This window comes from Crocodylus siamensis, chromosome 1, assembly GCF_052110815.1.
Source record: "Crocodylus siamensis isolate JL-2025a chromosome 1, ASM5211081v1, whole genome shotgun sequence".
In the NCBI taxonomy this organism is placed as follows: domain Eukaryota; kingdom Metazoa; phylum Chordata; order Crocodylia; family Crocodylidae; genus Crocodylus; species Crocodylus siamensis.
The window spans coordinates 389244261-389270259 of record NC_143395.1 but is presented as its reverse complement, the minus strand read 5'-3'; the positions used below and the strand labels follow the sequence as shown (position 1 = coordinate 389270259).

The 25999-nt window shown below is 41.6% G+C and overlaps 1 protein-coding gene across 2 annotated transcripts in view; it reads right to left on the bottom strand.

Annotated features, from left to right (window-relative positions):
• The window catches only part of C1H11orf65 (chromosome 1 C11orf65 homolog), a 44495-nt gene extending 18999 nt beyond the window's left edge, over window positions 1-25496 (bottom strand). Inside the window, exons 1-8 of one of the 2 annotated variants that reach the window (XM_090029697.1) lie at window positions 25399-25496; window positions 21742-21858; window positions 18682-18774; window positions 16302-16355; window positions 12225-12428; window positions 10485-10618; window positions 412-582; window positions 119-174 (exon numbers count right to left, since the gene is read on the bottom strand). In XM_090029697.1, coding sequence (XP_089885823.1) covers window positions 119-174; window positions 412-582; window positions 10485-10618; window positions 12225-12428; window positions 16302-16355; window positions 18682-18774; window positions 21742-21843 — 814 coding nt within the window. In that variant the 5' untranslated portion in view covers window positions 21844-21858; window positions 25399-25496. Of the gene's footprint in view, window positions 1-118; window positions 175-411; window positions 583-10484; window positions 10619-12224; window positions 12429-16301; window positions 16356-18681; window positions 20258-21741; window positions 21859-25398 lie in introns of those variants that run through there. The other variant, XM_090029707.1, reaches the window with a different exon arrangement.
• Between the last annotated feature and the right edge of the window lie 503 nt (window positions 25497-25999).

Below are 25999 nucleotides of genomic sequence, written 5' to 3'. Positions count from 1 at the left end.
TGAGCATAACTTATACAAAAAAAATGGTAGAAGCTAAGCATAGAACCCCACTACCATGTTTACAGTATGAGAGCTAAATTGTATTTCATTTATCCAAACTACAGTTAGAGTAACTTACCCATGTAGTTGTCAGAAGTGTTGCTTGTTGCAATTTCCTTCCACTGGCTCATATATCTAAACATGTGAAAGGAAAAAAACATTCAATTTAATGATTCAGCAACTACCCAAATCTTGAAAATTAACATAGTGTTAACTTTATCTTATCTCAACCAGTTATTTGGAAAGTTAAACATATCTCCCAAGAATCAGGGCCTCAGTATCAAATACCTAGACTTAGAGGTGGGAAGCTTAAGATCTTTCATGGATAATAAAGTCCTTCAAAAGAGAAAGAAATGAAAAGCACATGCTTACTCTCCATAGTCAAGTACATTTGTCCATTTCAATAATTCATCCACTTCCCATTCCATTACATCCTGTGCTCTTTCTTTCTCAGTGGCATCAATAATGCCTTCTGCAGCTCTCTGGATTAAGATGGTAATGGTAGGGTCACCTGTTCTGACCCACAGGCTTCCTGAGGAATACCTAAAACGGTGAAACAAAGTTACCTTTTACTGTACACTGCTTAGAACAGTAATTGCTTTCTGACTGAAGATGGTGCTATATCCTAACACTGTCTCTCACCCTAGTAACAGGCTTATAATGCACATGAGGAACTTTACTAAATCTAAAAAACAGTTTATAGGAACACAAATATGTGAATAGAAACATGCACATTAGTCATCTTTAACTATTTATATGGCACTCTGATTTAACTGACATCATAAGCATGTGGTAGGGTCACCCAAATACCCTGCAGAAACCTACTACCTATAGAACGGAAACTCACAGCACTCATACACCCTCTGGTGCCACTTATCATTCCACACTGGGACCTATAAGAAAGATCATAAAACAATTCTACTTCATAAGGGCCATACCTGGAGAGAAATATTCTCTATCCAACTCCACCACTGGGTTTTAAACAACCTCTCAAGCTCATCCCTCCCTCCCTCCCCAGCCCCCGATCAACAAGGACCACAAGGAACAAGATGTTGCCTAAACAATAAATACAAAAACACCTGCAATACAAAAACATCTGCCACCTTGCCTGCTGCTAGTACAATACATACAACCCACAATGAAGCTATCAGAACCCATGGATCCAACACATCTAATCACAGGATGTGCTAAATCTCACTCAAAACACCAAATGCCCTCATAGGAGCTATGTAGATGAAGATAAACACTCTTGAATAAGCATGCAAAGAAAAATGTTGAAGGACAGAAACATCCAATCTCCACTAGAAGAATACTTGTCACAGTCCCTGTCTTCAAACAATGGACCTGGGAACAAAAAATTGTAACGTTTACTGGACACTAAAAGCCTTGGACTAAACACAGACAGTAGGCTTACAGCACGTGACACTTTACCTGCTCCATCTGCTAACATGACCATACTTCATAGGTAATAACAAATATCTTCCCTTTAGAATGGTCTTTTTTTACATAACAAGGGGGTTTTTTTAATTTAAACTTCCTTTTAGTTGGTTTGTACCTACTTCTAATAACTTTGGATCATGGGTTTACTGCCAACTTTCCTTCAGGTAACTATGCTTATTTACATAACAGCCTTAAACTAAAAATCACTGTTTTATCTGGCATTTAGCTTAAACTGTGCTAGCTTTTTTGCAGGACCTGAGGGAGGGTGCATTGCATCCACAAGCTTGTCTAATATCTCTTCTAACTATCAACCTGGTCCCATAAACGACATTACCAAACAACTCTTGCATCTTTCTTACAAATGGACAGAATTTACAGACATAAGCTTGTGTATATCACATTTAAAGGTAGACTCCACACATTTTTGGTTCATCATTTTGATATCAGCTAAATAGATCTGCTCTTCTAAAGAAAATTTTACAAAAATACCCCAAAGATCATCTCATTGACCATGCTGTGAAACAACTTCTGAGATGTTTGACAGTGTGGAGGAATACTACCCAACAATTTGTACACTGAATATCATATGTAACAAAGACAGACCTTTGCAGCGATCTTTTCAGATGGTTCTGTGAAACAGGACCTAAAAGACTAAAAGAGAAGTTCTACAAGATTCTCTTGAGGGAGACATGAATTTCTTTGAGCAATATCTTTTATTGGACCAATTGTGTAGTTGGGGTAGTTAGACAAGCTTTTGAATGCAAAACATTCTTCTTCATGGCTACATCATCTCCTGAGAGAGGCATTTTTACTTAGGTCTGATTGATGGGGCAATTGGTTTGTTCATTTGTTTGTTTTTTTTAACTTTCCTGTTCTTCTGTTCTCTCATGGCACATTGCAAGCTCTTAAAGGGTGGGTTCTTTTCACTGCAGGGGACAGATACACTGCTGATGGCCTTGCCTCTTCTAGTCTCTTCCTAAGGCACATTTTAAGGCTGTTGAGGAGGTGGGTTGATTTTGTTATACTAAAGCTTTTTTTGGATACGGGCGTTATTGAGTGTTTTTGGGTTTAGATGCGTGTGAAAGGCCAGAGTTTCTGTGAACCCGTTTGCACAAATATTCATTACATGACTACCTGTGATTGCAAAGGACGGGGGTCAATGTTCTCCTCCAGTTCTATGTTTCTCTATTCTTTTATGTTCCTGTGTCAGCAAGGAGTTAAGTCATGTCCTGTTTCACAGTTCATTCACAATGCCTTGTTCCTTTATTTTCTTGTCTGGAGATGTGATTGAGTGTCACCTTGCAAAGGTATTTTCAGGCTCTGGGAGGAAAAAATACTAACTAAATTGTTAAATATTTTTAGTAAATTACTTTGCCTACCCCGGATGCTGATCACCTAGCTCGCCCCACTGCCATTGTCCTATAAGGAAGACTGAGACAGCTTCCTCAGAATTGGTCCTCATTTTTCGTATCTTTTTGCTTTTTTAAAGGAATCACATCGCCTGCAGTACAAGTGGATGTTTCCAGAAACTAGTCATCCTGATTGCAGTTTTCCAGAGTGCCCATGTTGACTGTGCCCTGGACTATCTGATTAGCCCCCAAAATATGAGGTTGGTGCCAAAAAGCAGTGTTAATGGAAGTTGCTATTATCATTATCATTTTTTCTTGACCGTTACGCTACCAGCTCACTTACCACACCTACGGGAACAAACCGTTCCAGCCCCATCCAGACCCAGGAGTTAAGTAGATTATAACTCCTAAAGGTTAAACAACTAGATCACCCTTTCCTATGGCATCTGCCAAATAAGACAACCATCTGTCTCTAACACACTCAGCTTCACTACCTATCACAGACCAAATTGGAAGGAAGAGTCCAAAGGAAACAGAAAAGCAGGCAGGAAATCAGGCATCTGATGCATAGACACTGAATAAGAGCACTATCTAAACAGGTCAGGAGACAGCACAAGGAAAAAAATTAACACGATGAGATGATGGTCAGTACAAGATATGCACTAACAAATAATCTGTGCGTCATCAGCAATGAAGCACCTCAAACAGCCTGCAACACTGAGACTTGTCTAGATGACGCTGCAAGCTGTACTACCCACCTAGTCTGCCTTCCTGTTCTTACATCCAGCAACGTCCCAGTGCTTTCAGTGTCTTTGAAAACATCAAATCCAATTGGCAGAACCTCAAGTAAGACCACTTCATTTGAACCCTTTCACTTGACAACAAAGCTTAGGGCCAATGTTAACTTATTTTTTGCTCATTTACAGAATACCACCAACTAGGGTATTTATAATGGATCTCACTTATACTTTGGCAACAATGGTAGTGAGAATATCCCAGATTTTTCACACTGGGTAATTTCAACATTCAGATGCTACAAGGCTGTAGATTTCTTGAATTTTTGTACTTGTCCATCTCAGACACTCTCAGGCCTTCTCTTGGCTTTCCTATAGTATCTTGAGGCTTGCAGTTTCTGTTCTGCCACCTAGAAATACCTACTGGCCTCATTCAGACTATTTCCTGGGATGACAAACTTCCTGGACTCTCTATATGTCCAGGAGGACTTACTCTATGTCACATGTCCCACACAACCATTTTATACAGGCAGTCCTCAGATTTGCGACACATTTGATTCCTGAAAACCAAGTCAAAATGTTGTAACTCGGAACCAATTTTCTCATAAAAAATAATGTTATAAATGGGGGATTGGCTCCTGAACCAAAGCCCAATATCCTATTTTCACCAAAAATACCCCAGAATTTTGTACTTGATCAATTATAGATGAGTAATATAGCTACATTAATGTATTTATATTGTAAATAGCAATCATATTGATTTGGAAAGACTTCTTTGGAGGTGACTTTGCTGGACTTTTTGAAGGGTTCTTGGTTGGACTTTTTGGCTGGAGTCTTTTCAGGTGTCTTGGCTGCAGGTTTTTCTGCAGTCTTGGCTGCTTTCTTAAAGAAAGCGTCCAAGGAAGTTTGGACAGACGTTCTCCAGGGAGATGGGTGACACAGCAAACTTGTTCGCTGGCGTGGCATCACATTGGATCAAGCGTTGTAAAGTTGAAACTAACATCAGAAAGTTCAAACAGGGTATCAATCTATAAATGCTGTAAGTGTGAAACATTGTAACTTGAAATGTTGTAAGTCGAGGAATGCCTGATCTTCAAACAATGTGTCCAGAATAAGGACATCACCACCCCTCTAAAAAACACTGCTTTCAAACCCATGGACCTTTTAGCTCTCAGACAAGAAATACCAATAATTCTGATTTGATGACAAAGACTCACGGACTCCAACACATCCAGAGCATGCTAAAGGACAGCAGTATTCCACTCCCAGGGCAAGGAGGTGAGCACACAGTGAATCATTATCACAATAAGCTAGTCTCACTTATTGACATGCTAGTTTTTAAACTCCTTCATTCTTTCCACTGTCCATTTGTCAGATGACACCAGACCCAATATTAAGAAAGGGGTAAAAACTTTAGCACCACTGGAAGAAAACAAGCTGATGTACAAAGGAGGTAACAAAATGTATTCCTCTAAACTGTAAAATCTCTAAAATAGTCTAAGAGAACCTTCTTCCTGTTCGGTTCCACTGATGATACCAAATCCTATCCCAAGGTTCCAGTCCTTGCTGCCAAGGTGATTTATTTTTTAACCAATGACTGTCTAATGTAAGATAGCTAAATAATCCCAAGAACAAACAAGAGCGGCTTGACTTCATGGTCTAATGTTTAGAGTGCTCCCTTGCTGTCAGGATTATTTATACATTTTAGAGTAAAATAATCTTTGAGTGAAGTGGGTAACTAGTATTTGGAACAGGGGGCAGAACATACCTCACTGGGCTCAGAGTCACAACCCCCTTGTTTGCTATCTTTCTGGCTCCACTGACTTTTGTCTTCCAGTGACCCAACTGCCCGCAGAAGTGTAGAGTTCTAGCCTGTTCTAGCTAAAGCACTCTCCTGGGAAGCAGGAAATGTGGATTCAAATTACTTTAGGATGAGATGAACCCAGAACTCAGTTTCCTCTTTAAGGGCATTAGCAACTAAGCTACAGGGTAAAAGGCAGATGGCACAGTAGCATAACTGAGGCATTAGTTACAGTGCAAGCTAATGGACCCTAGCTAATGGAATCTGGATGCAGCACTGATTCACAGGGGGCCCTGTGTTACAGGAGCTCATACTAAGGCAGCAGGAGCCCAGGTAGAAGGAGGTAAGCATTCACTCTCCCATGCCACCCAAGGTGCCAAAATTTAAATTTACACCTCTGGAATTGCACCAATATTACCCTCTTTCTTTACTTTATAGTGAAACCAACCCTGCTTTCTTTTCATTAGATGCACTAATGCAGATTTTCCCAAATGAACTGAATGCCACCAGCTGGTTTTCCTTCTCAGCTAGTCAGATCAAGTTTGATTCCAGAGTTATAGAAGTGCATAAGGCTGCCCACTGCCCAAATGGCAGTTATGTCCATCTTCCTACATGGAAATATGCCTCTGGGTGCAGACTAGACTGAGCAGAGAGAGAAGGGAAGACCTAGGTGCCTAAGAGGTGGAATAAACGCAACATGCTTGAACTTTGATATGTAAGTTTAAAGTGAGAAGGAACCAAGTCACAGTTACTCTAAACATAGAGTCTCACTGCACCTGACTAGAAAACCACATCCAGAGGGAACACTCTATCTGTGATCCAAATCAATAAATAGAAGGAGTATACTCCAAGGAGGAGTATACCTACTTGGCTCATGCTTGCAGAGAAGCAAAGAGAAAGGCCAAAGCAGATACAGAACTTAAGTTGGCAACAAAAAATAAAGATAACAAGAAGTCCTTCTTTAAGTACATAGGGAGCAGGAAGAAGGCACAGGGTAACATAGGATTGCTACAGAATGGATTAGGGCAACTCGTAACTGATAGGATGGAAAAAGCGGAGCTCTTAAATAATTTCTTTGCTTGTTTCCCTGGGCACGGACACAAATGCACCTCCCAATTAGTCTGGAGTGAGAGTAGTACCAATCCACCAATGATTAGCACTAACCTAGTAAAGGGGCACTTGGAAGGGTTGGATGTATTTAAGTCAGCAGCCCACAACAATCTTCACCCAAGGATACTAAAGGAATTGGCCAATGACATAGCAGAACCACTGGTACAGCTGTTTGAGCGCTCATGGCACTTGGGACAGGTCCCAGAGGACTGGAAAAGGGCCATCTTCAAGAAGGGGAGGAAGGAGGACCCAGGTAATTATAGGCCAGTTAGCCTCACCTCTATTCTCGGCAAGACCTTAGAAAAAATCATAAAGGATCACATCTGCAGGGGGCCAGTGGGTAACAATGGTGAGGGGCAACCAGCATGGGTTTATAGTAGGCAGATCCTGCCCGACTAACTTGGTCTCTTTTTATGACCAGGTCACAAAGTGCTTAGATGCAGGGGAGGAAGTAGATATTATTTACCTGGATTTTAAAAACGCTTTTGACACAGTGTCACACCCAGTTCTTACAAGTAAACTGAGTAGCTGTGATGTGGATTTTTTCACAGTGAGGTGGGTGAAAAACTAGCTTATGGGATGCACCCAGAGAGTGGTGGTGGATGGGGCGGTTTTTCCCTGGAGGGATGTGGCCAGTGGTGTCCCCCCCAAGGCTCTGTCCTTGGACCAGTACTGTTTAATATCTTCATCAGCGATTTGGATGAAGGTATTGAAAGTACCTTGTCCAGATTCACAGATGACACTAAACTATGGGGCACAGTAAACACACTGGAGGGCAGGGAGCAAATTCAGGCAGATTTGGACAGACTGGGGAAGTGGGAAGATCAGAAAGGGATGCAATTCAACAAGAATAAATGCAAAGTGTTTACCCTGGGGAGAAAAAAATCTCCAACACACCTATAGATTGGGGGGGGTACCATTCTGAGTAGCACAACAGTGGAAAGAGATCTGAGTCCTGGCTGACGCAAAAATGAACATGAGTCACCAGTGTGACGAGGTAATAAGCAAGTCTAACCACACTCTTTCTTGCACCAGCAGGAGCATCACAAGCAGGTCTGGGGAAGTGATAATTTCCCTTTATGTGGCATTGGTGAGGCTACAGATGGAATACTGTATCCAGTTTTGGGCACTGCACTTTAAGGGGGATGTGGATAACCTTGAGAGGGTTCAGAGAGCGGCTACTCGTATGGTTGAGGGCCTGCAGGTAAGACCCTATGAAGACAGATTGAGGGATTTGAATCTCTTCAGCCTCCGGCGTTCTTGTGGCTCCCTACAAACTCACCCGGGGGGGGGCGGTGGGAAGCAGGGAATAGGGGACACTGTTTGCCAGGGTGCCCCTTGCAGTTACCAGAAATAAAGGCCACAAACTGAAGAAGAACAGATTTAGATCAGACATGAAGAAGAAATTCTTTATAGTAAGGGTCACCAAAATATGAAATAGGCTCCTAAGGAAGGTGATGCTTTCCCCTACCCTGGAGATGTTCAAGAGGAGATTAGACAGGCATCTCTGGAGCAGGAGGTCAGATCCGATGATCTACCAGGTCCCTTCTGACTCTAGAAATCTATGAAATCTATGAACATCATAGAACATCTGCACCCTGATGGACAACCCTAGTGAATGACTGAGGTGAAGAACAGCACTAGAGGCCAGAGAATTTGCACAATTTTCATATTGCTATTGCTGCACTTCATGAGACTAGACATACTGGGCATGGTGGTGGCTACCCTTTCTTTTGGAAAGGAAAATCTAAAAAAGATAGACATATCTATTATCTACGGTACTGGTTTTGCTATTGAGACCAAGATTGTTACTTAAATGCTGAAATATCTGGTTGGCATCAACGAGCATCTTATGACCCACTGTCTTCCACTAACCAGCAGAAACATGCAAAAGTCATCAATGCATACACTACAACCATTGATAGAGAAGACTAAACAAAGAAAAAATGCAGTTTTAAACTCAGCCAAGTCCTGTGATCTGTCCCCAAAGAAGATAACAATATTATTTTTGGTGATTTCAATGCTAGAGTGAGCAGGGACTCTGAGCTATGGAAACAGAATAAAACAGCTAGGAATAGAAGAGCTGGGAAAGTCAGTTCAAGCAGAATTCTCCTCTCCAGCAAGTGTTCGGAACATTATCTCAAAATCATAAACTCCTTATTCCATCAAATCAGCAAATGGAAGACATCATGGATGCCTCCCTGCTCAAAACTCTGGCAACTGACTGCCTACATCATAGTGTGTGCCCAGGATCATCGTGATGTCCATATCACTAGAGCTATGACTAGCACAGATGACTGCTGGACTGAACATTGTTTGATACATTCTATTATGTCTATTCATATTACCTCAAAACACAATAAGCAAAAGAAGCAACCAAGGAAGACATTTAATATTGAGTGCCTGAAAGGCCCTGCTAAAAACAATCCTTCCCAGCAGTGCCTTTGTGACACCATTGATCACTGGAACAGCCTCAAGAAAGGCATCCATGAAGCATGTGAAGAATCTTCACAAAGAAACATCAGGACTGGTTTGATGAGAACGATCAGGAAATTCAAGCTCTCATTGACAGAAAAAGGAGAGCTTCAAAGCTTGGCAAAATAACATCAACTCCAAACAGAAACAAGACACTTATCACCCCATTAAAGAGGAGACCCAGAGGAAAATTTGAGAGCAAAAAAACAAGCAGTGGGAGAACAAAGCAAGACATCCTAAAGTTTGCTGAGTTACAGTATACATAGTTTCTTCAGCTTGACCAAAGCTACCTATGGGCCAAGCACACAAGGAGTCATCCTTCTGAGGTCTAAGGATAGAACAACACTCTTTAAAGAGAACTCTGCCATCAGTCCAGTGGAAGAAACACTTTCAAGAGCTTCTGAACCAAGATTTCTAATGTTGGTGAGAATACCATCAATGCTATTTCACAATATCCCATTAAGGACTACCTTGCAGACCCACCAACCTATCAAGTGGCCTTGAAAGACACTGAGCAAAATGAAGAACAAAGCATGTGGCCCTCATGGAATGCCAGATGAACTTATAAGCATGGTGTGAAAAAGTTCTCTCACCAGCTAGATTCCTTATTCTGAAAATCTGGAAACATGAACAGATTCCTAGTGACTTCAGAGATGCCAGAATCATAACCATAGTCAAGAAAGGAGGTAGATCAGATTGTTCCAATTAACATGGCATTGCACTCCTGTCTCTAGCTGGGAAGATCCTTGCTGAATTCTCAATAGACTCACTCCCCGCTGAGAAGATTCTACCCGAGTCCCAGTACAGTTTCAGACCATTCACAGGTACAACAGACACGTTGTCTTGCTAGGCAAATATAGGAGAAGTGCCATAAGCAACATAGAGATCTTTCCATGGCCTTCACTGACCTAAGGCCTTTGATTCAATCAACAGTTAAGAGATCCTGAGGAGATTTGGATGTCCAACAAAATGTGTCACCATCGTCAGACTTCTTCATGATGGCAGGGCAGCAACCATTCTAATAAATAGTTCAGACATGGGCCCCTTCATGATTAGAAACAGAGTCAAGAAAGGATGCATGATTGCACAAATACTTTTTTCCATCTATAGTGCAGCTATTCCTCAGCTGTTCTATATCTACACTTGAACATGCACACAGAACTCAGATTGGTCTCATCGGTTATCTCTGGACTCACCGATGACTTCCCTATCGTCTGGAAGACTGTCATCCTCATATCAAAGGACCGCTGATGGTGATGAGACACAAAATGGAACCAGAACCCTAGCCTATAAAATAAAAGCGCATTCAGAAGCTATGCAGACTTGGATGTATAAAAGAGGTAATATCCAACCGCCCCAAATAAAGCTAGTTCCACAGAAAATTCTTCTGGACTTGGTGGTGACTAGCTGCTGTCTGATTTACATGACATTTAAGAGAATTTAACAGTGAAAATTAATTAGTTTAAATACGAATTGTGACCAAAATATTACTCTAACCATACATAAAAATAAAATTCAAAAACTGCATTCATTTACATTTTTTTCAGCCATTCAATTTTTTTCCTTTTTCTTCTCACTTCAACATCTTGTTTCCTCTTCAGCTTAGAGAAATGAAATTGTATTTCCTTTTTGTTGTCCTCAGTTGTGAAAGGATCCATGCTTTTCCAAGCCTACTGGAAAAAATGAGGTATTGTTGGTATAGTTTCATAAAAATACCACGATTTTTATATCCTTAGCTACACCTGCTTGTTTACAGGTCACATGATTTATACTTTTACACTGAGAATATTCACACAATTACTACTTGTCTATTTTACTTAAATGTGGAGTATAAGATCCCACATCAAGATTAGCCTTGTGACTTTCACAGTAACATGCAAGATATCTGTTTTCTCTTGCAAAAACTGATTTGGGGTAATTGATTCTTTAATATACCTATTTAGTATGATGAAGAGAAAAGTTTGGATAAGATACAGAAAAGCAATGCAGTAATCACTGAAATAAAGGCCAAACATAGATTAGACTTCTCCACCAAGCATCAGTACAGTTACTCAGAAATTGTCACTAAAGAAGAATGCCATTTGTTAATGAAAAACTACAATTGCTCTCTCTCTTGCCTAGACGAGTTCAGTCTCCAGACAAGGGAGGCAAGAAGATGGTTTAGATGCGCTTTTGCCTCCCTGCAAGTTCATATGCCAAGTAATCCAGCCATACAATTTGTGGTGACTAATACCTGAAATGAGATTATGCTTCTTGCAGTCTTTTGTGGGATTCAAATAATTCCCTGAATACTGTGATTACTCTGGGGGCCCCTCTATATGCACTGGTAAAGGTGAGATAGGATCTAATGCATGATCCACACAGTCACACCTCCTCCATGACACACATGCATGACACCAGGCATGATTGTGGGATCGCAAATTAGATCCCATCACACCTTAGTACAGGTGCAGGGGGAGCCTGATCCCAGGAAGAAGCAAGTTCCTGTGCTGGGAGCCCCCTTGGCTGACAGGGCTCCCAGCCATGGAAGTGCACTATGTATTTCTGCATCTGGGAGACCAGTTGCTGTGATCTCCCAGTTGTGGGGACACAATATGCATCCCACGGCTGGGAGACTGCTGCTGCTGTGGGCTCCCAGCCATGGGGTATGTCAGGTGCCCCTGAAGCTGGGAGTCCTGTCAGGTCCTGAGGCCACCAGCTGCAGAGGCATGCACTCCTGTGGCTTGGAGCCAGTGTCAGCTGGGAGGTCCCAAGCTTAGGGACACAAATCCCCACCCCCCAGCTGGGATCTGGGCTCCCAGCTATGGGGAGAAAAGGCTACATGTGAAAATTACATACTTTTTAGCTAGTTGGGCCTTTTTAAGCGTCCATAGTTAATTTGCATGTGTAGCCAGCCTAAATTAATTGCACAATTAACCAAGCAATTGTATCATACATGTAACATATAGAGGGGGCCTGTGTTTTCTTACCTTAATAAACATATTTGTTTCAGACCTGGACAAGATCTCATAACATCATACCCATTATCACTTAATCATATTTATTATGTTGTTCAGTGGCCTAATGAGAAAAAATATGCTACAAATAAATTATTGTGATGTTTTAAGACCATCTCACAGCAAGCGACTGATCGCAAGTCGTAATTTCAAATGAAAATAAAGACCTTCCACATTTTGACATGATCCATGTGAGGGAAATTAAATCCTAGAGCAGGTTTGACACACATAAGATTTAAAAAAAAGGGAATTAACATTTTAAATGTTTTTCTTTGCTTACTTTGGCAGAAAGAAGTCTCCAACCATTGTTCTCTACACGTTTGTACCAGCCACTGCCATCATCTTTCCAAATCTTTCCATGAATCTTTTCTGTCAGACTCTGTTCGGATGCCAACTTTGAATAATCTTTAGGGCTGTTAGCACACATATCTACAACAGGTCTATGAGTGAATATTTTATAGTATATATTTGGAGGATAGCTGGTCTGTAGACAAGAATAACATTTGTAAACTAGAGGTCCAGTTAGTAACAATTTCTGTTATAAACAGATGTGTTCGTTCTTTTAAAAAAATTGTGCAAATTAAGCCCTCACCAAACTCCACTGATGTAAATGGGTTTAACGAAACAATCCCTTATTCATTTGAAAGTGGGTGAACACTAGAAAAATAGGCTAACATTGGATGATCTGACTGATTTATTATAAGTGTACATGTACTTAAAGCTCCAGTCCTGCACTCAGTGAAGTCAGTGAGAGTTTTGCCATTAATTCTGTATGTGAGGCAACTAGCGCCTCAAGTGCATGCAACACTTACAGGTATTTGCTGTAGTAAGTAAAAAGGAGAAGTTTCCTGTGAAGAGAAAGCTGGAGTAGAAAATGCTTAAAATGAGAAGTTAAATATGTACTGTATTAAGCATGGCTACAGAAGTCTAGATTTGTAAGATTTATTTCCAAATCCAGTGCAATTACCACATGGACTTTTTGTTCATCCATTTGTCCCTCTGTAAAATAGCGATGATCATTTACTTGAAGCAATTTAATAGCCTCAGGTAAAAAGTGCTGTGTACATGCAAATTAATAATATGCTTACTTAATAGACCTTACTGATGCTCTAAAGATAAGAAATAAATAAGCTGATAGGTTACATCACAAAAACAAAAACCTTATCACGTCTTAAAAAAATAGTCATCCACCCAAACAGTTAAGTCACTATAGCTACAGTCACTTTCACTGTAGAACAGCATTAAGTTCAAGCAATCTCCTCTCTGTCAGAGGTGCTGTATATTTAACCAACCGGTAGCGGTCCATCTTTTATGGCATGAATTAAAAAAACATGTAGATTAGCAGGCTTGATTCAGTAATCCAAATCTCTTAGTACTAGGAGGAAAAAAGGGAAAAAAATCTGCTAATCCATGCTTCAGGGTTGTTGGCTATACCTGTGTTTATCTAAGCACATAGGCAGGCAAGGTTCTTTGGGTAGATGTGATATCTTTTATTAGATCAACTAAGCAGTTGGAAAAAATGTTTTTTGCAAGCTTTTAGGCACAGACACCCTTCTTCAGGCATAAGGAGAGTCTGTTGGTGTTTTGTGTGCTCTCCTGGGTAGAATAGAAGCCAAGATACAAAATGCAGATCTGTGAAAATGCAAAGGTGTGACAGTGTGGGTCAGAGGAAATGGGAGACAATAGGTGAGAGAGACAGGTAGGTGTGAGGAAAGGGAAATGTTGAACTGGTGATAGAATGTAGCTGGCAAATGCAGACAGGTTACCTGGGGTCAGTTATCAGATGTCAGGCAGGTTATAATGTGCCATAAAGCAAACGTCTATATTTAGCACATGATTCTTTGTATTCAGTAGATTTATAAAGTGAAGTTCACAGGCTCGTCTACAAAAGGTGTTTTGTAAATTGCCTTTGAGGATTAGATCTTAGAAACTGGGGTGATTGGTTCTCTTTTGAGAAGTATGCACTCACACAGTAATGGATATTTTTGTCTTTGCACACACACCGAAAATCTATCAGAGACACAAATATCCAATTACCTGTGAGGACTGATATAGAAGCACTAGAGACAAGGCAGACAATAAGAACAGTAATAGGTCATTACAGCATATATTTTCTCCCGGTGCTTTTTCAAAGGAAACTGTTATGATGATTGGCAATTGTAGATGTCTCTCTCCATAAACTGAAAATAAGATCCTGGAAACATTACGTTACATTGGGCAGTCTTGTAAATATACTGCAACTATTACAATTTAAAATGTTTGGCTAGTTCTCATTAAAACAGCCATTATAGAAAAATACACTGGTTTTGTAATACCCATATACAAAACACCTACCAAGTCTCATGCTTACTTTCCCTGAACTGGATTTTATTGTAGGTAATAAATAAGCTCAGCATGTTGATCTCTAAACTGTACTTTCCAGCAAAGAGCGAACTGTTGCTCTACTGCTTTATTAGTATCATATGTCTTCAATGTAAGGTAGTCTAATGATGTATTATTCAGAAGGTGGTGTTAGACAAGGAACCAGAGGTCAAGAGCACAGACCAAATGATTATATGATAAAAGTCTGCCAAATGCAATTTACTGGAAATTGCTAGCCAAGCAACAGGGGAAAATATTGGCAGTAGATCAGCTTCTTTACAGTTATTTCAGGTGTTCTTAAATTGAATTCATAATTCTGTGTAAGGCATTTTGAAAACAGAAAACCTTGCAAAAGGTTTGTTCTATTACAGACTGACTGTTCATATGTTTATCAATAGGCAAAAACATTATGCAAAAATCTATTAACACCTGCGCCAAAATGTCAAGGCAAATACATATATAGGCACTTAGCTACTGGTTTAAGGTAATTGTACCCATAGTTTCATAGTCTGTAGGGTCGGAAGGGACCTGAGCAGATCATCAAGTCCGACCCCCTGCCATGGCAGAAAAGAGTACTGGGGTCAAATGACCCAGCAAGGTATTTGTCTAGCCTTGTCTTAAAGACCCCCAGGGTAGGAGCCAGCACCACTTCGCTTGGAAGTTGATTCCAGATCCTAGGCGCCCTGATAGTAAAGTAACGCCTCCTGATGTCTAATCTGAATCTACCCTATGTGAGCTTATGACCATTATTTCTAGTCACTCCTGGTAGCACTGGGGGGAACAGGGACTCCCCTAATGCCTTCTGGTCCCCTCTGACTAGCTTGTAACAGGCCACTAGATCCCCCCTCAGCCTTCTCTTTTGGAGGCTGAATAGGTTCAGGTCTCTGAGCCTCTCCTCATAGGCCCTGCCCTGCTGCCCCCTGATCATGCAAGTGGCCCTCCTCTGGACCCTCTGCATGCTGTCCACATCCCTCTTGAAGTGCGGCGCCCAGAACTGGACACAGTACTCCAGCTGTGGCCTGACCAGTGCTGCATAGAGGGGGAATATCACCTCCTTGGACCTGCCTGAGATACATCTGTGGATGCAGGACAAGGTGCGGTTGGCCTTCCTGACGGCATCCCCACACTGCCAGCCCATGTTCATCTTGGCATCAGTGATGACTCCAAGATCCTTTTCTGTCTCTGCACTGATGAGAAGAGAGTTCCCCAGCCTGTAGATATGCTGCTGGTTCTTCCTCCCCAGGTGCATCACCTTGCACTTGTCGGTGTTGAATCCCATCCTATTTTCAACCGCCCACCCCTGTAACCTGTCTAGGTCCGATTGCAGCCTATTCCTCCCGTCTAGCATGCCCACATCTCCCCACATCTTAGTGTCATCAGCACATTTGAACAGGGTGCTTTTTACCTCCTCATCCAAGTCACTGATGAAGATGTTGAATAGTGCAAGCCCGAGGACCGAGGACCAAGCCCTGTGGAACCCCACTGCCCACATCCCTCCAGGTTGAAAATGACCCATCCACCACCACTCTCTGGGTGGCCCTCCAGCCAGTTAGCGACCCACTTGGTTGTGTGGGTGTCAACACCATAGTCCCCCAGTTTTTTAATGAGAACGGGGTGAGAGACAGTGTCAAAGGCCTTCCAAAAGTCCAGAAAAACTATGTCCACTGCTACCCCTGTATCTAAGGATTTGGTGACCTGGTCGCAGAAGGCCACCAGGTTGGTCTGACAGGACCTGCCCTTAACGAACCTGTGTTGGTTGCCCCTAAGCATGTCCTCCCAAGCAGGGGAGGTTATGTGCCAGGATAATTCTCTCAAAAAGCTTACCCGGGATTGAGGTAAGACTAACTGGCCTATAGTTTCCCAGGTCCAGTTGATTCTGCTAGTTTCGTCAAATGTTTTTAATTTACATTAAGTTAACATATAAACACATGTGGTATTGATTCACTCTGTGTAGAAAGAATACTGGTGTTTTAACATTCCTTCAAACGATACTTACACCGCCCAGTCTGAATCTGATATATGCACCTGCTGCAGCATCTAGGAATTCTGCCTGGAAAAAAAGAAAGATTTAATCTACAGTGCTTCCAGAGCACTGAGAAATCAAGACAAAATGATGCAGTGTGAAGTTACATACTTTGTCTATTTGCATTTAGATTCATCTCAGACATTTATCTTCTATACAGTATTAAGACAGTACACAACACAAACAGGTTGATATTTTACTCATAGAAGTACCCTATTTGCTGGATGAAAATCTTTCATTAATAAATTTATATTAAAAGGAAATTAAAAAGACAAAATTATGGGCTTCATTTTACTCTCTATTGCACTGTGGTGATATCACAGTGTCACTTTAAGAATGGCATATACAGGCAAACCTATATAGGTGGAGAGAACAGACACATGGTTGAAGTCTTCTGTCTATAACAAGAATGTCCAACTTAGTGGCCAGGAGCTGTATACCATGGGAGACACCAGCATGGGAGATGCCCTCCTCTCAATTCCCCGGCTGTCAACTCCCCCAGCGGGTGGATTCCTTCCCCAAGCCCGCCAACAGCTACACTGCATGCACAGGCAGGCAGCCCCTCATCACTGCACTGCATGCATGTGTGCAAGCAGGCAGTCACCTGCTGACAAACACACACCTCCTTGGATGCAGGTTCCCCAGCTGCACTGTACTGTGGGCTCCTCTGGAAGTGGAGGTTGTGCTATGCTGCCCTGCCCTGCCCCCTGGAAAGAGAAGGGAAGGCAGTGGTGTACAGTGGGTCTCCAGCACCCAGGGGCCAATGCTTATGTCTACACACCCCCATCAGCTGCCGATAGCTCACTGGGGCCGTGGGAGGTCCACTACCAGTTGACCGCTGAGCAGGGGGAAAAAGTGGGGTGTATTTTATGATGTCTACTTTTGACTAGTTTTTACTTTGTTTTCTTGTTTGGTTGTTCTTTGGGACGAAGCTTGGGTTTTCCCTCGCTTCTGTTCTTTGTGTAGTAATTCTTTCAAAAAGGAGTTAGATATTTATATGAATGAGAACACTCAGAGTTGCAATAAAAATCACAGAATCATAGAAAATTAGGCTTGGAAGGGACCTCAGGAGGTCATCTACTCCAACCCCCTGCTCAAAGCAGGACCATCCCCAATTAGATCATCCCAGCCAAGGCTTTGTCTAGCCAGGTCTTAAAAACCTCTAAGGATGGAGAGTCCACAACCTCTCTGGGTAACCTGTTCCAATGTTTTTCCCTCCTAGTGAGAAAGTTTTTCCTAATATCTAAGCTAAACTTCCTTTGCTGCAACTTCAGACCATCGTTCCTTGTTCTGCCATCTGCCACTACTAAGAACAGTCTGGGTCCATCCTCTTTGGAACCACCCTTCAGGTACCTGAAGGTGGCTATTAAATCCCCTCTCAGTCATCTAATCTCCAGACTAAATAAATGCAGTTCCCTCAGTCTCTCCTCATAAGCTGTGTGCCTCACCCTCCTAACCATTTTCATTGTCTTCCACTGGACTCTCCAATTTGTCCACATCCTTTCTGTAGTGGGCGGCCCAAAACTGGACACAGTACTCCAGAAGTAGCCTCACCAGAGCTGAACAGAGGGAAATAATCACTTCCCTTTATCTACTGGCAATGCTCCTACCACTGCAGCCCAATATGCCATTACCTTTCTTGGCAACAAGGGCACACTCTTGGCTCATATTCAGCTTATTGTCCACTGTAACCCCTAGGTCCTTTTCTGCAGAGCTGCTGCCCAGTCAGTCAGTCCCCAGCCTGTACCGGTTCATGGGATTGTTCTGTCCTAAGTTCAGGACTTTGGACTTATTGAACCTCATGTGATTTCTTTTGTCCAATCCTCCAATATGTCTAGGTCACTCTGGGCAAGCCTCCACATTTAATAATTCACTGTAGTTACCATGCGTCTAATACTTAGATAACCAAGTACTAAATCAATAAAGAGTAACTCACACTACTGCACAGTAGCTCCTGCACATGGTTTTTTTGTCATGCTGACTATGCAGTAGCCTAATACTACTGTGCAGTAGTGTATTAGCACAGTTATTGCCTAGCATGCTACTGCACAGTGTTATCAGGCTATTGCACAGTTAGTATCTCATGCAGATGCACCCTCTGAATCCTACCCTTACCCTCCATAGTATCTATTGCTTCCCCCAGCTTGGTGGCATCTGCAAACTTGCTGAGGATGTATTCCACCCCATCTTCCAACTCATTGGTGAAGATACTGAATAAAACCGTCTCCAGTCAGTATCCCAAATACTAACATATATCCCAAATAAGACAGACAATTATAAAACAATATTTCAAACTACATCTATAATTTACATAATGTGTTGGTGAAAATACATCAAGAAATAGAACTCTTACCTCTAGAGGGTCAATGTATTTCATCAAAAGACGAGGTTCCCCTACCATTTTAAAACTGATAAGTCCTTTGTAGTATTGAAAAATATGGGTATCCTGTCGAAAAGTATAAATATGATCAAGAAAAGTTGTCATTGTTTCACCTCCCTCTCCAATCTGAAACACAGACATGATGATTTTTGGAGTTTCCCATACCCAGACTCACAAAATTTAGGACTATGTGGGACAAATCCTTTACATCAGCAGTGCCCAGTCTTCTGGCCCCATGAATCAGATGAGTGCTGCAGGGTTGGTCCACAGGCTGGATTCCATGTAGAGTTGGTCCATGGGCTGGATTCCACGTGTTCAGACCTAGCCCTGGAGCAACCCCATGCCCACAGGATCCAAGCCTGCGTACCCGGATCTGGCAACAGAGTGACCCAGCACATGCCAAATCTGACCCTGTGTGCGCCAGAGCAACCCTGGATACACTAGATCTGGCCATGTGCATGCCATATCAGACACTGCATGCACTGGAGCAAACCTGTGTATGAATCAGTATGGCTACAGAGCAACACTGCACACTGACCCTGCGTATAGGACTGTGTCATCCAGCCCATGGGGCTCTCCACGGAGACATTGTCTCAGTGCATTAAATCTTTCCCTGTCATACTCATCCCAATCCTGAAAAGTGAAGCCAGTGGTGTTATAATAATGCTGAGGCAAATTTATATAAACAAAATTATGCATGTATATTTAGAGAGGAAAAAGACTTTAAATCATGTATTTTTGCACTCTCATTGTATCCATTTTGTCTTTACACACATGTTCACCAATCTACTGCTTATTAAAAACTGAGGCAAACTACAAATTGAATTGGACAAATTCTTGGATGAAAGGGGCATCAGTAGCTGTTGAGCACAGGAGTTAGGGATACAGCCTTCAAATCAGAACTTCCTATACCTTAAATGATGGAGGCTGCAAACAAGAGAAGAATGGTGGGAAAACCTTGGTCACACCCAGTTCACTCTTCCTTTCAGCATCCAGTGTGGTACTCTGTGACACAGGATACTGGGCAAGATGGACCTATGGTCTGACTCAGTAAATGGCAATTCTTATGTTTTTAGGAAGACGGGTAAGTATGATTCTAAGTATGATTTTAAATCTAAGTATGATTAAAAATTAATTGGTATTTTGCCTCAATTTTTAATAAGCAGTATATTGATGAACATGTGGGTAATGACAAGATGGATACAATGAAAATCAGGCCTACAAGTGGAAATAATAACAACTAAGGTAGAAGCAAAAATCAAAGAGCTTAATTCACTTAAGTGGGAGTGATATTATCAATACAGAGGAGAATGGGTATACCAAACAGAAATAACTAGATGATCTCAGAGAATAATAGAAATGGGATGAATCCAGCAGTATAAAATACAAGATTATGCACTTGGGGACTAATAACAAAAATATCACTGGTAAGTCAGGTGTTTATTACTTGGAAATAACTGAGGAAGAGATGGATCATGATGCATCTTGCTGATCACAGGATAACTGTGAGCTGTCAGTGTGATACAGCCATGAAATGGCAAATGCAGTCCTACAATGCATTAGGAGAAATGAAAGATGAACTCAAATTAGAACAAATGCACAGAATGCTACTAGAATGATCAGGGGGATAGCATGCCTCATGAGAAAAAACTAGAAGAGTTTGGCTTGTTTAGTTTGCAAAATGATAGCCGAGACGGAAGAGGATTACTGCCTTATAAATACTTTGGGAAGGGTAACATTAGGGAGAGAGAAAAACTATTTAAGTTAAAAGACAATGTTGGCACAGGAACAAATGGATATAAACTAATTGTGAATTTAGGAAGGACATTAAAAGAATAATAAAATTCTACAACAGCGTTCCAGTCAGGCTAGTGAGAACAAAAATCTAGCTTTTTTTCAGATGGAGCTCAATAAAATTATGAACAAGATAATTTGATGCATCAGTTATGAAAGAAGAGAACTGGAATGATCCAGGAGATTCTTCTGGTCTTTGTACGTATACACCCCCTCCCCCCCTTAAAATTATAAACAGTCACATTTTTAAACAAGATATTTAAAATCAGTCTTATGCCCCATAGTTCCTACTCAATCAGAATATGAGTTTCTCTTATATCAGGAACTGTTAAGTAGCACCTCTATGATACACATATCTCCAAGCATTCAGCAAGTAACAACTTACATTTTTTACTGTGTCTCCTCCTCTTTTAATTGGCAGGATTATTACTTAATTTTTTTCTACGTTTTAAATGCTATCTGTGCTCACAATAATCTCTTAAACACTTAATTGTAGTTCACAAACAGCGTCCCAATTCTAATTTTTTGTAGACCACAAACTCCTACAGATTTCACAGGAATTTTGGGTGTGCAAAGAATATGATACTGGGTCTTGTGGTGAAGAAACATGAAATATTAAAGCCAACATCTCATATTCACTTCAATAGCAATTTTCCTGGACTGAATTTAGTTCACTATTTGCAAAGTTTTCCAGGAAGCAACATCAGGTCTTTAACTACAAGTTTCCATGCCTACTAAAACTTATGCCAAAACAGAACACTCACTACCTACCACACCCTAAATAATTGGAAATTATTTTTTTTCCCCTGTGACAGCCACAGAATTTTACTTGGTTTTGACTTCTGGTATCTTTTATTGGGCCAACTATGGAGTTGGGATAGAGTTACACAAGCTTTTGAATGCAAGACATTCTTTGTGACCTGATGAAGAATGTCTTGCATTCAAAAGCTTGTCTAACTCTATCCCAGCTACATAGATGGTCCAATAGAAGACATTACCCAAAGAAATCCTTGCCTCTCACATAATTTCTAGACCATCATGGCTATAATATCACTCTTCCACTACTGTAAAATTACTTATCATTTTCAAATGCACTGTATATATGTCTCTGTGTAGAGTTAACTACCTATTAAGTATTAGGATCAGAATCATCCCAATGACTTTCATGCCCGTGTGTGAAGCATTTCCCTAAAGTTATTCCTGCTTCTGGCAGACTTTTCAACATTGTTTAGGACTTACAATATATCTTTTCCAAGATCTCTGAATGATTCTTGCAGCTTCATTCTGTTTTTCTAGGTTTGCATTATTATAGAGATCTATTGCATTGTCCTCTTCATCCATTGGTCTTACAGTTACCTAAAACAATGTGATATGTAAAGGCATTGTTCAAAACTATTCACTTCTTGATTAATTTACTGTTTTCACAATCATTTTCTCTTCTAACCAAGGTAAAGTATGTGTTAAAACCACTTTTCAAAAAATATCTGTCTTATGATCAGAATTCCAACAGGGGAAAAGAATAAGGATAACAATCAATGATCAGAATTCATTAACAAGGCTATTTCTTCCCTAGATCTATAATTTTAAGATAGCAACTAAGAAATAAAATAGTTTTGGGAAGCTGAATAAGAAAGACTGAGGAACAAGTCCTGTTTTTCAGGTCTTGCACAGTTGCATGCAGATAATTATAGTGTACTCGACTTAGATGCATATTTGATAAGTTTGTAAGCTGCTCAGCTACATAAGACAATGCCAGTCCCAACTTATTGTGTATTGTCTATATTGTAAAAAACTTTTATTTGTAGCTTTGTTAAATGTATAAACCTCTTAAGCCCCATTTCTACTTTGTAACTCAATTGTACTGAGTTTAAGTACACTGAACTGTCAAAGTTTTATGTCATGGTGATGCCATAAACGAAAAATACTTTATTCTCTTCCACATTGACCCTGCACAGTCAAATCCAGCATAGATCTTCCAAGTAATTACCACATAAATTCTGGTTACCATTTTAGAAGACAGGGCAGATTAGCACCATTCTAGGAAACTGAATTTAATTATCTGAATTTGAAAAATGTTCCACTTATTTCAGAGAAGCTCAGCTGCATTCAATGTAAGCTAACTCCTATTTGAGAAGCAGATACATTTCTGAAGGATATACAGTGTTTCTGCTCATTATTATATATAGGTTCTCACAACACTTCTCAAATCTGGTTACGCTTTTTTGAGTTTAGCTCAAGATATCCTGATATACCTCAAGGAAGTTTAGCCAGATTTAAGAGGCGTTGTGAGACCTGGATAACACAAACTGAACCTATACATAACAGTGAGTAAAAGCACTGTGGAGCAAGCGCTCTGAAGATTCTCTCCTGGGGCAATACTGATGCCCCCTCTTCTCAAAGAGGCACACAATATTATACTGTTCTGGTGAACTCTACTGTTTATTGCTCAGCAGCTCTTTGGCATTACAGGCCAGAACAACCAAGCTCTGGTCTGAGGTGGGCTGGTGTTGCAACCTGGCCAACAGTACTTTTCCTCGCCACCACTTCTACCTGTCCCCTGCTGCAGCACAAGCACAGCTCCCAACTGCTTGGTCTTGACACAACTCGGCTGCTCAGCCCCAGTGCAAGCGAAGGCCTCTGCTGCCAGAATCTCTCTGATTCCACCGTAGCTCCACAGGAAAGATCCAGCAGCTCCATGGGCCAGACCCAGACCATGGACCGCATGTTGCCAACCCCTGCATATACTCTATTTGTGGCCCAAAGTATTTTTTCCCATATCTGTCTGATTACACATTTAATATTCTTTTTTTGGTTTTGGAGTATATCAGAACTATCCAGATATTTATACTTCTGGATTGTATTAGTGCAACGTACTTAACCAGAGATGACCCTGGACTGTTAGTTGGCTGGACCAGCTACAGAGAACGCCTGGCTATCCAGGCACTGTACTGACTTCTTATTTCCACGTGGTTTAACAATTTTAACAACAGTAATGAGATTATGCATGTAAAAACATCCCAGGAAAGAAAGAAGGAACAATCCCTCTTCATATAGCACTGAGGAGAGTATTCACAAGAGTAGTATCTATGTAACATAACAAGAATAGAAAGGCTTTTCTGAAGTACAGTAACAATGGTGAAGGATTGGAAGGATTAATTTGAGACAAAAGATAAAACAATTACATACGAGCAACATGATAAGAGAAATAGACATACGCCAGTATTTATTACAGAGTAAAAGAGAATAATTGATAAGACTAGCACAAGAAATACACTGTTAACCAGAAGTAAAGGTAGGAAATTGAGCAAAGAAAACATTCAAATGGAATATCAGGAATCACAGCCTTTATAAAGCTCTGTTAAACCTAAATTAGGGAAAGCACTTAATAATGGATTGTCAAGGACACGACATGTAAAAGCCGTAAGGGTTTTTTTTCCTCATATCTAATTAACATGAATCTAAGTTTCAATCTGGATCTAGATAACTGCAGTTGCCTCATAAAAAAATACAGCATGCTTTCTATTATCTCTAAAACAATACAAAAACTCAGATACACTAATTTAAAAAAACCCGACAGTATTTCTGCTTCAGCAGAATCACAGACAGCTATTAAACTACTAATGGACCTTTTCTCCTCTTGATGCATGTGCACATTTACCATTAATGTTAATGAGAACTGCACGTACACAATCACCTTCAAAATGATGACACTTGTATAAATCTCATTAAGCAAAATGAAAGGGGCAAAGGAATGAATCGAAAATTTGTTAGGAAAGACAAGAGACCATCGTCCCTTTGTGAAAAGCACTAGAAAATGAAATAGTTGGGAAATGGGTATAACCTACTGGATCCTTCTTGTCTCCAGTTAACTAAAATTCTATGAATAAGCTTTTCTGGCTAATAAAAGTTACCTTGACCACCAGCTGTCATTCCCTACTTTGTGCCTATTTTCTATCTTCTATATTATGACTTAATGTTATGTCTACCATGCTAAAAGGTGCTTGGTATAGTAGGCTAGACTACTCATTCACCAGTAAATTATACTTTAAATTAGGCAGGTCTGACTAGATTTCATAGACATTAGGACTGGAAGGGACCTTGGAAGATCATCGAGTCCAGCCCCATATGGGAATCCATCATTGCGTAAGTGGGGGAAACAGATCACTCTCCTCGCCTCTTCTGCCTTCCTATAATTCTGAGTATCATGAAAGTGATTTTTCTATTTTATTAGCCTGTGTCCAAAGGTTCAAAATTTCTTAAAGTCATGAAAAATGACATCTACAATTCTTGTCAGAGACACCTGATGAAGAACGATTGGACTTGTCTAACTTTTATTCCAGCCATGCAGCTGGTCCAATAAAAAGGTCTGGTGAAGTGAACTGGGGTTCTCAAAAGCTTGTGCTCCCCTGGCTTGAAGATATTTAATTTCACCGGAGCCCCTGTAGGTATTTTTTTTTAACCGTGCAAAAATGAATATTGCGTCTTGTACAACAGACCCACAAGAGAAATGCTGTCTTATTTGTCAGTCTATAAAGGTGCAGATCTACCCCACCTTCCAATGAAAGTATCACCCCCCTCCAAAAAACCAAACCCTGTCTCTCTTCAGCCACTGTAAACATGCAGGATACAGAAAGCAACACCAGTGCTTAGAAATAAATTCCAGCAAACATTCCCAGGCGCGATGATTATCCTCCCACAGGCCTGGTTTTGGGCTCTTCAGCCTGGCGCGTAGGTCATGTGATGGGCTCATAGCGAAGCGGGGCTAGACGGGACCTCCAGAGGTCATTAATCCAACCTGGGGCAACCTCAGCCCAACCAAACCATCCCCCCCAACACACCCGTGCTCCAACCTCGTGGGAAAACCACCCTGCCCCACACAGGACACGGCAGCCCAACCTGCCACAAGTGAAGCAAGCAGCCAGGTAGGCCAGATGCACCCAGGCGAAGAACCAAGCCCCCGACCCCTCCGTATCCAACTGCGGACACAGCTCCTTCCTGACCCCGCGCGGGGTCACACGGCCCCGCCCCCCGGCGGTTACCAGCCGCGTCCCGCGCGCTGGGCGGGGCAGCTCCGCGTGCCCGTTCCCATAGCGACCCCGGGGCGGGGCGAGGCGAGGAGGAAGGCGGAGGGGCGGGGCCCGGCGGGAGGTGCTGCAGAGACGGCGGCTGGAGCGTGGGCGTGTGGCTGTCACGGCCCTCGCCAAGGCTCCGCTCCCGCGTACCGAGCCCCTCACTTGGCAGTAGCTCCAGGTCCTTCCTATTGCCGGGTTCCTGCTGCGAGCTGAGGAGTACGCTGAGATTTGGGGACCCAGCACCATCCCTAAGAGCCAAGGACGGACACGTTTCCTCGACTGAGAGTCGGGGGTGTAGGGCAGTGCTTTTCAGCCAGGCCCTGCCGCAGTACCCGGGGGTGCCAGCCTGGAGATCCACTCGGGGAGGCGTGGAAACGGGGGGATTCACAAAATCGACCCAGAGAGGTAGGCAGCCGGCTGGGCCC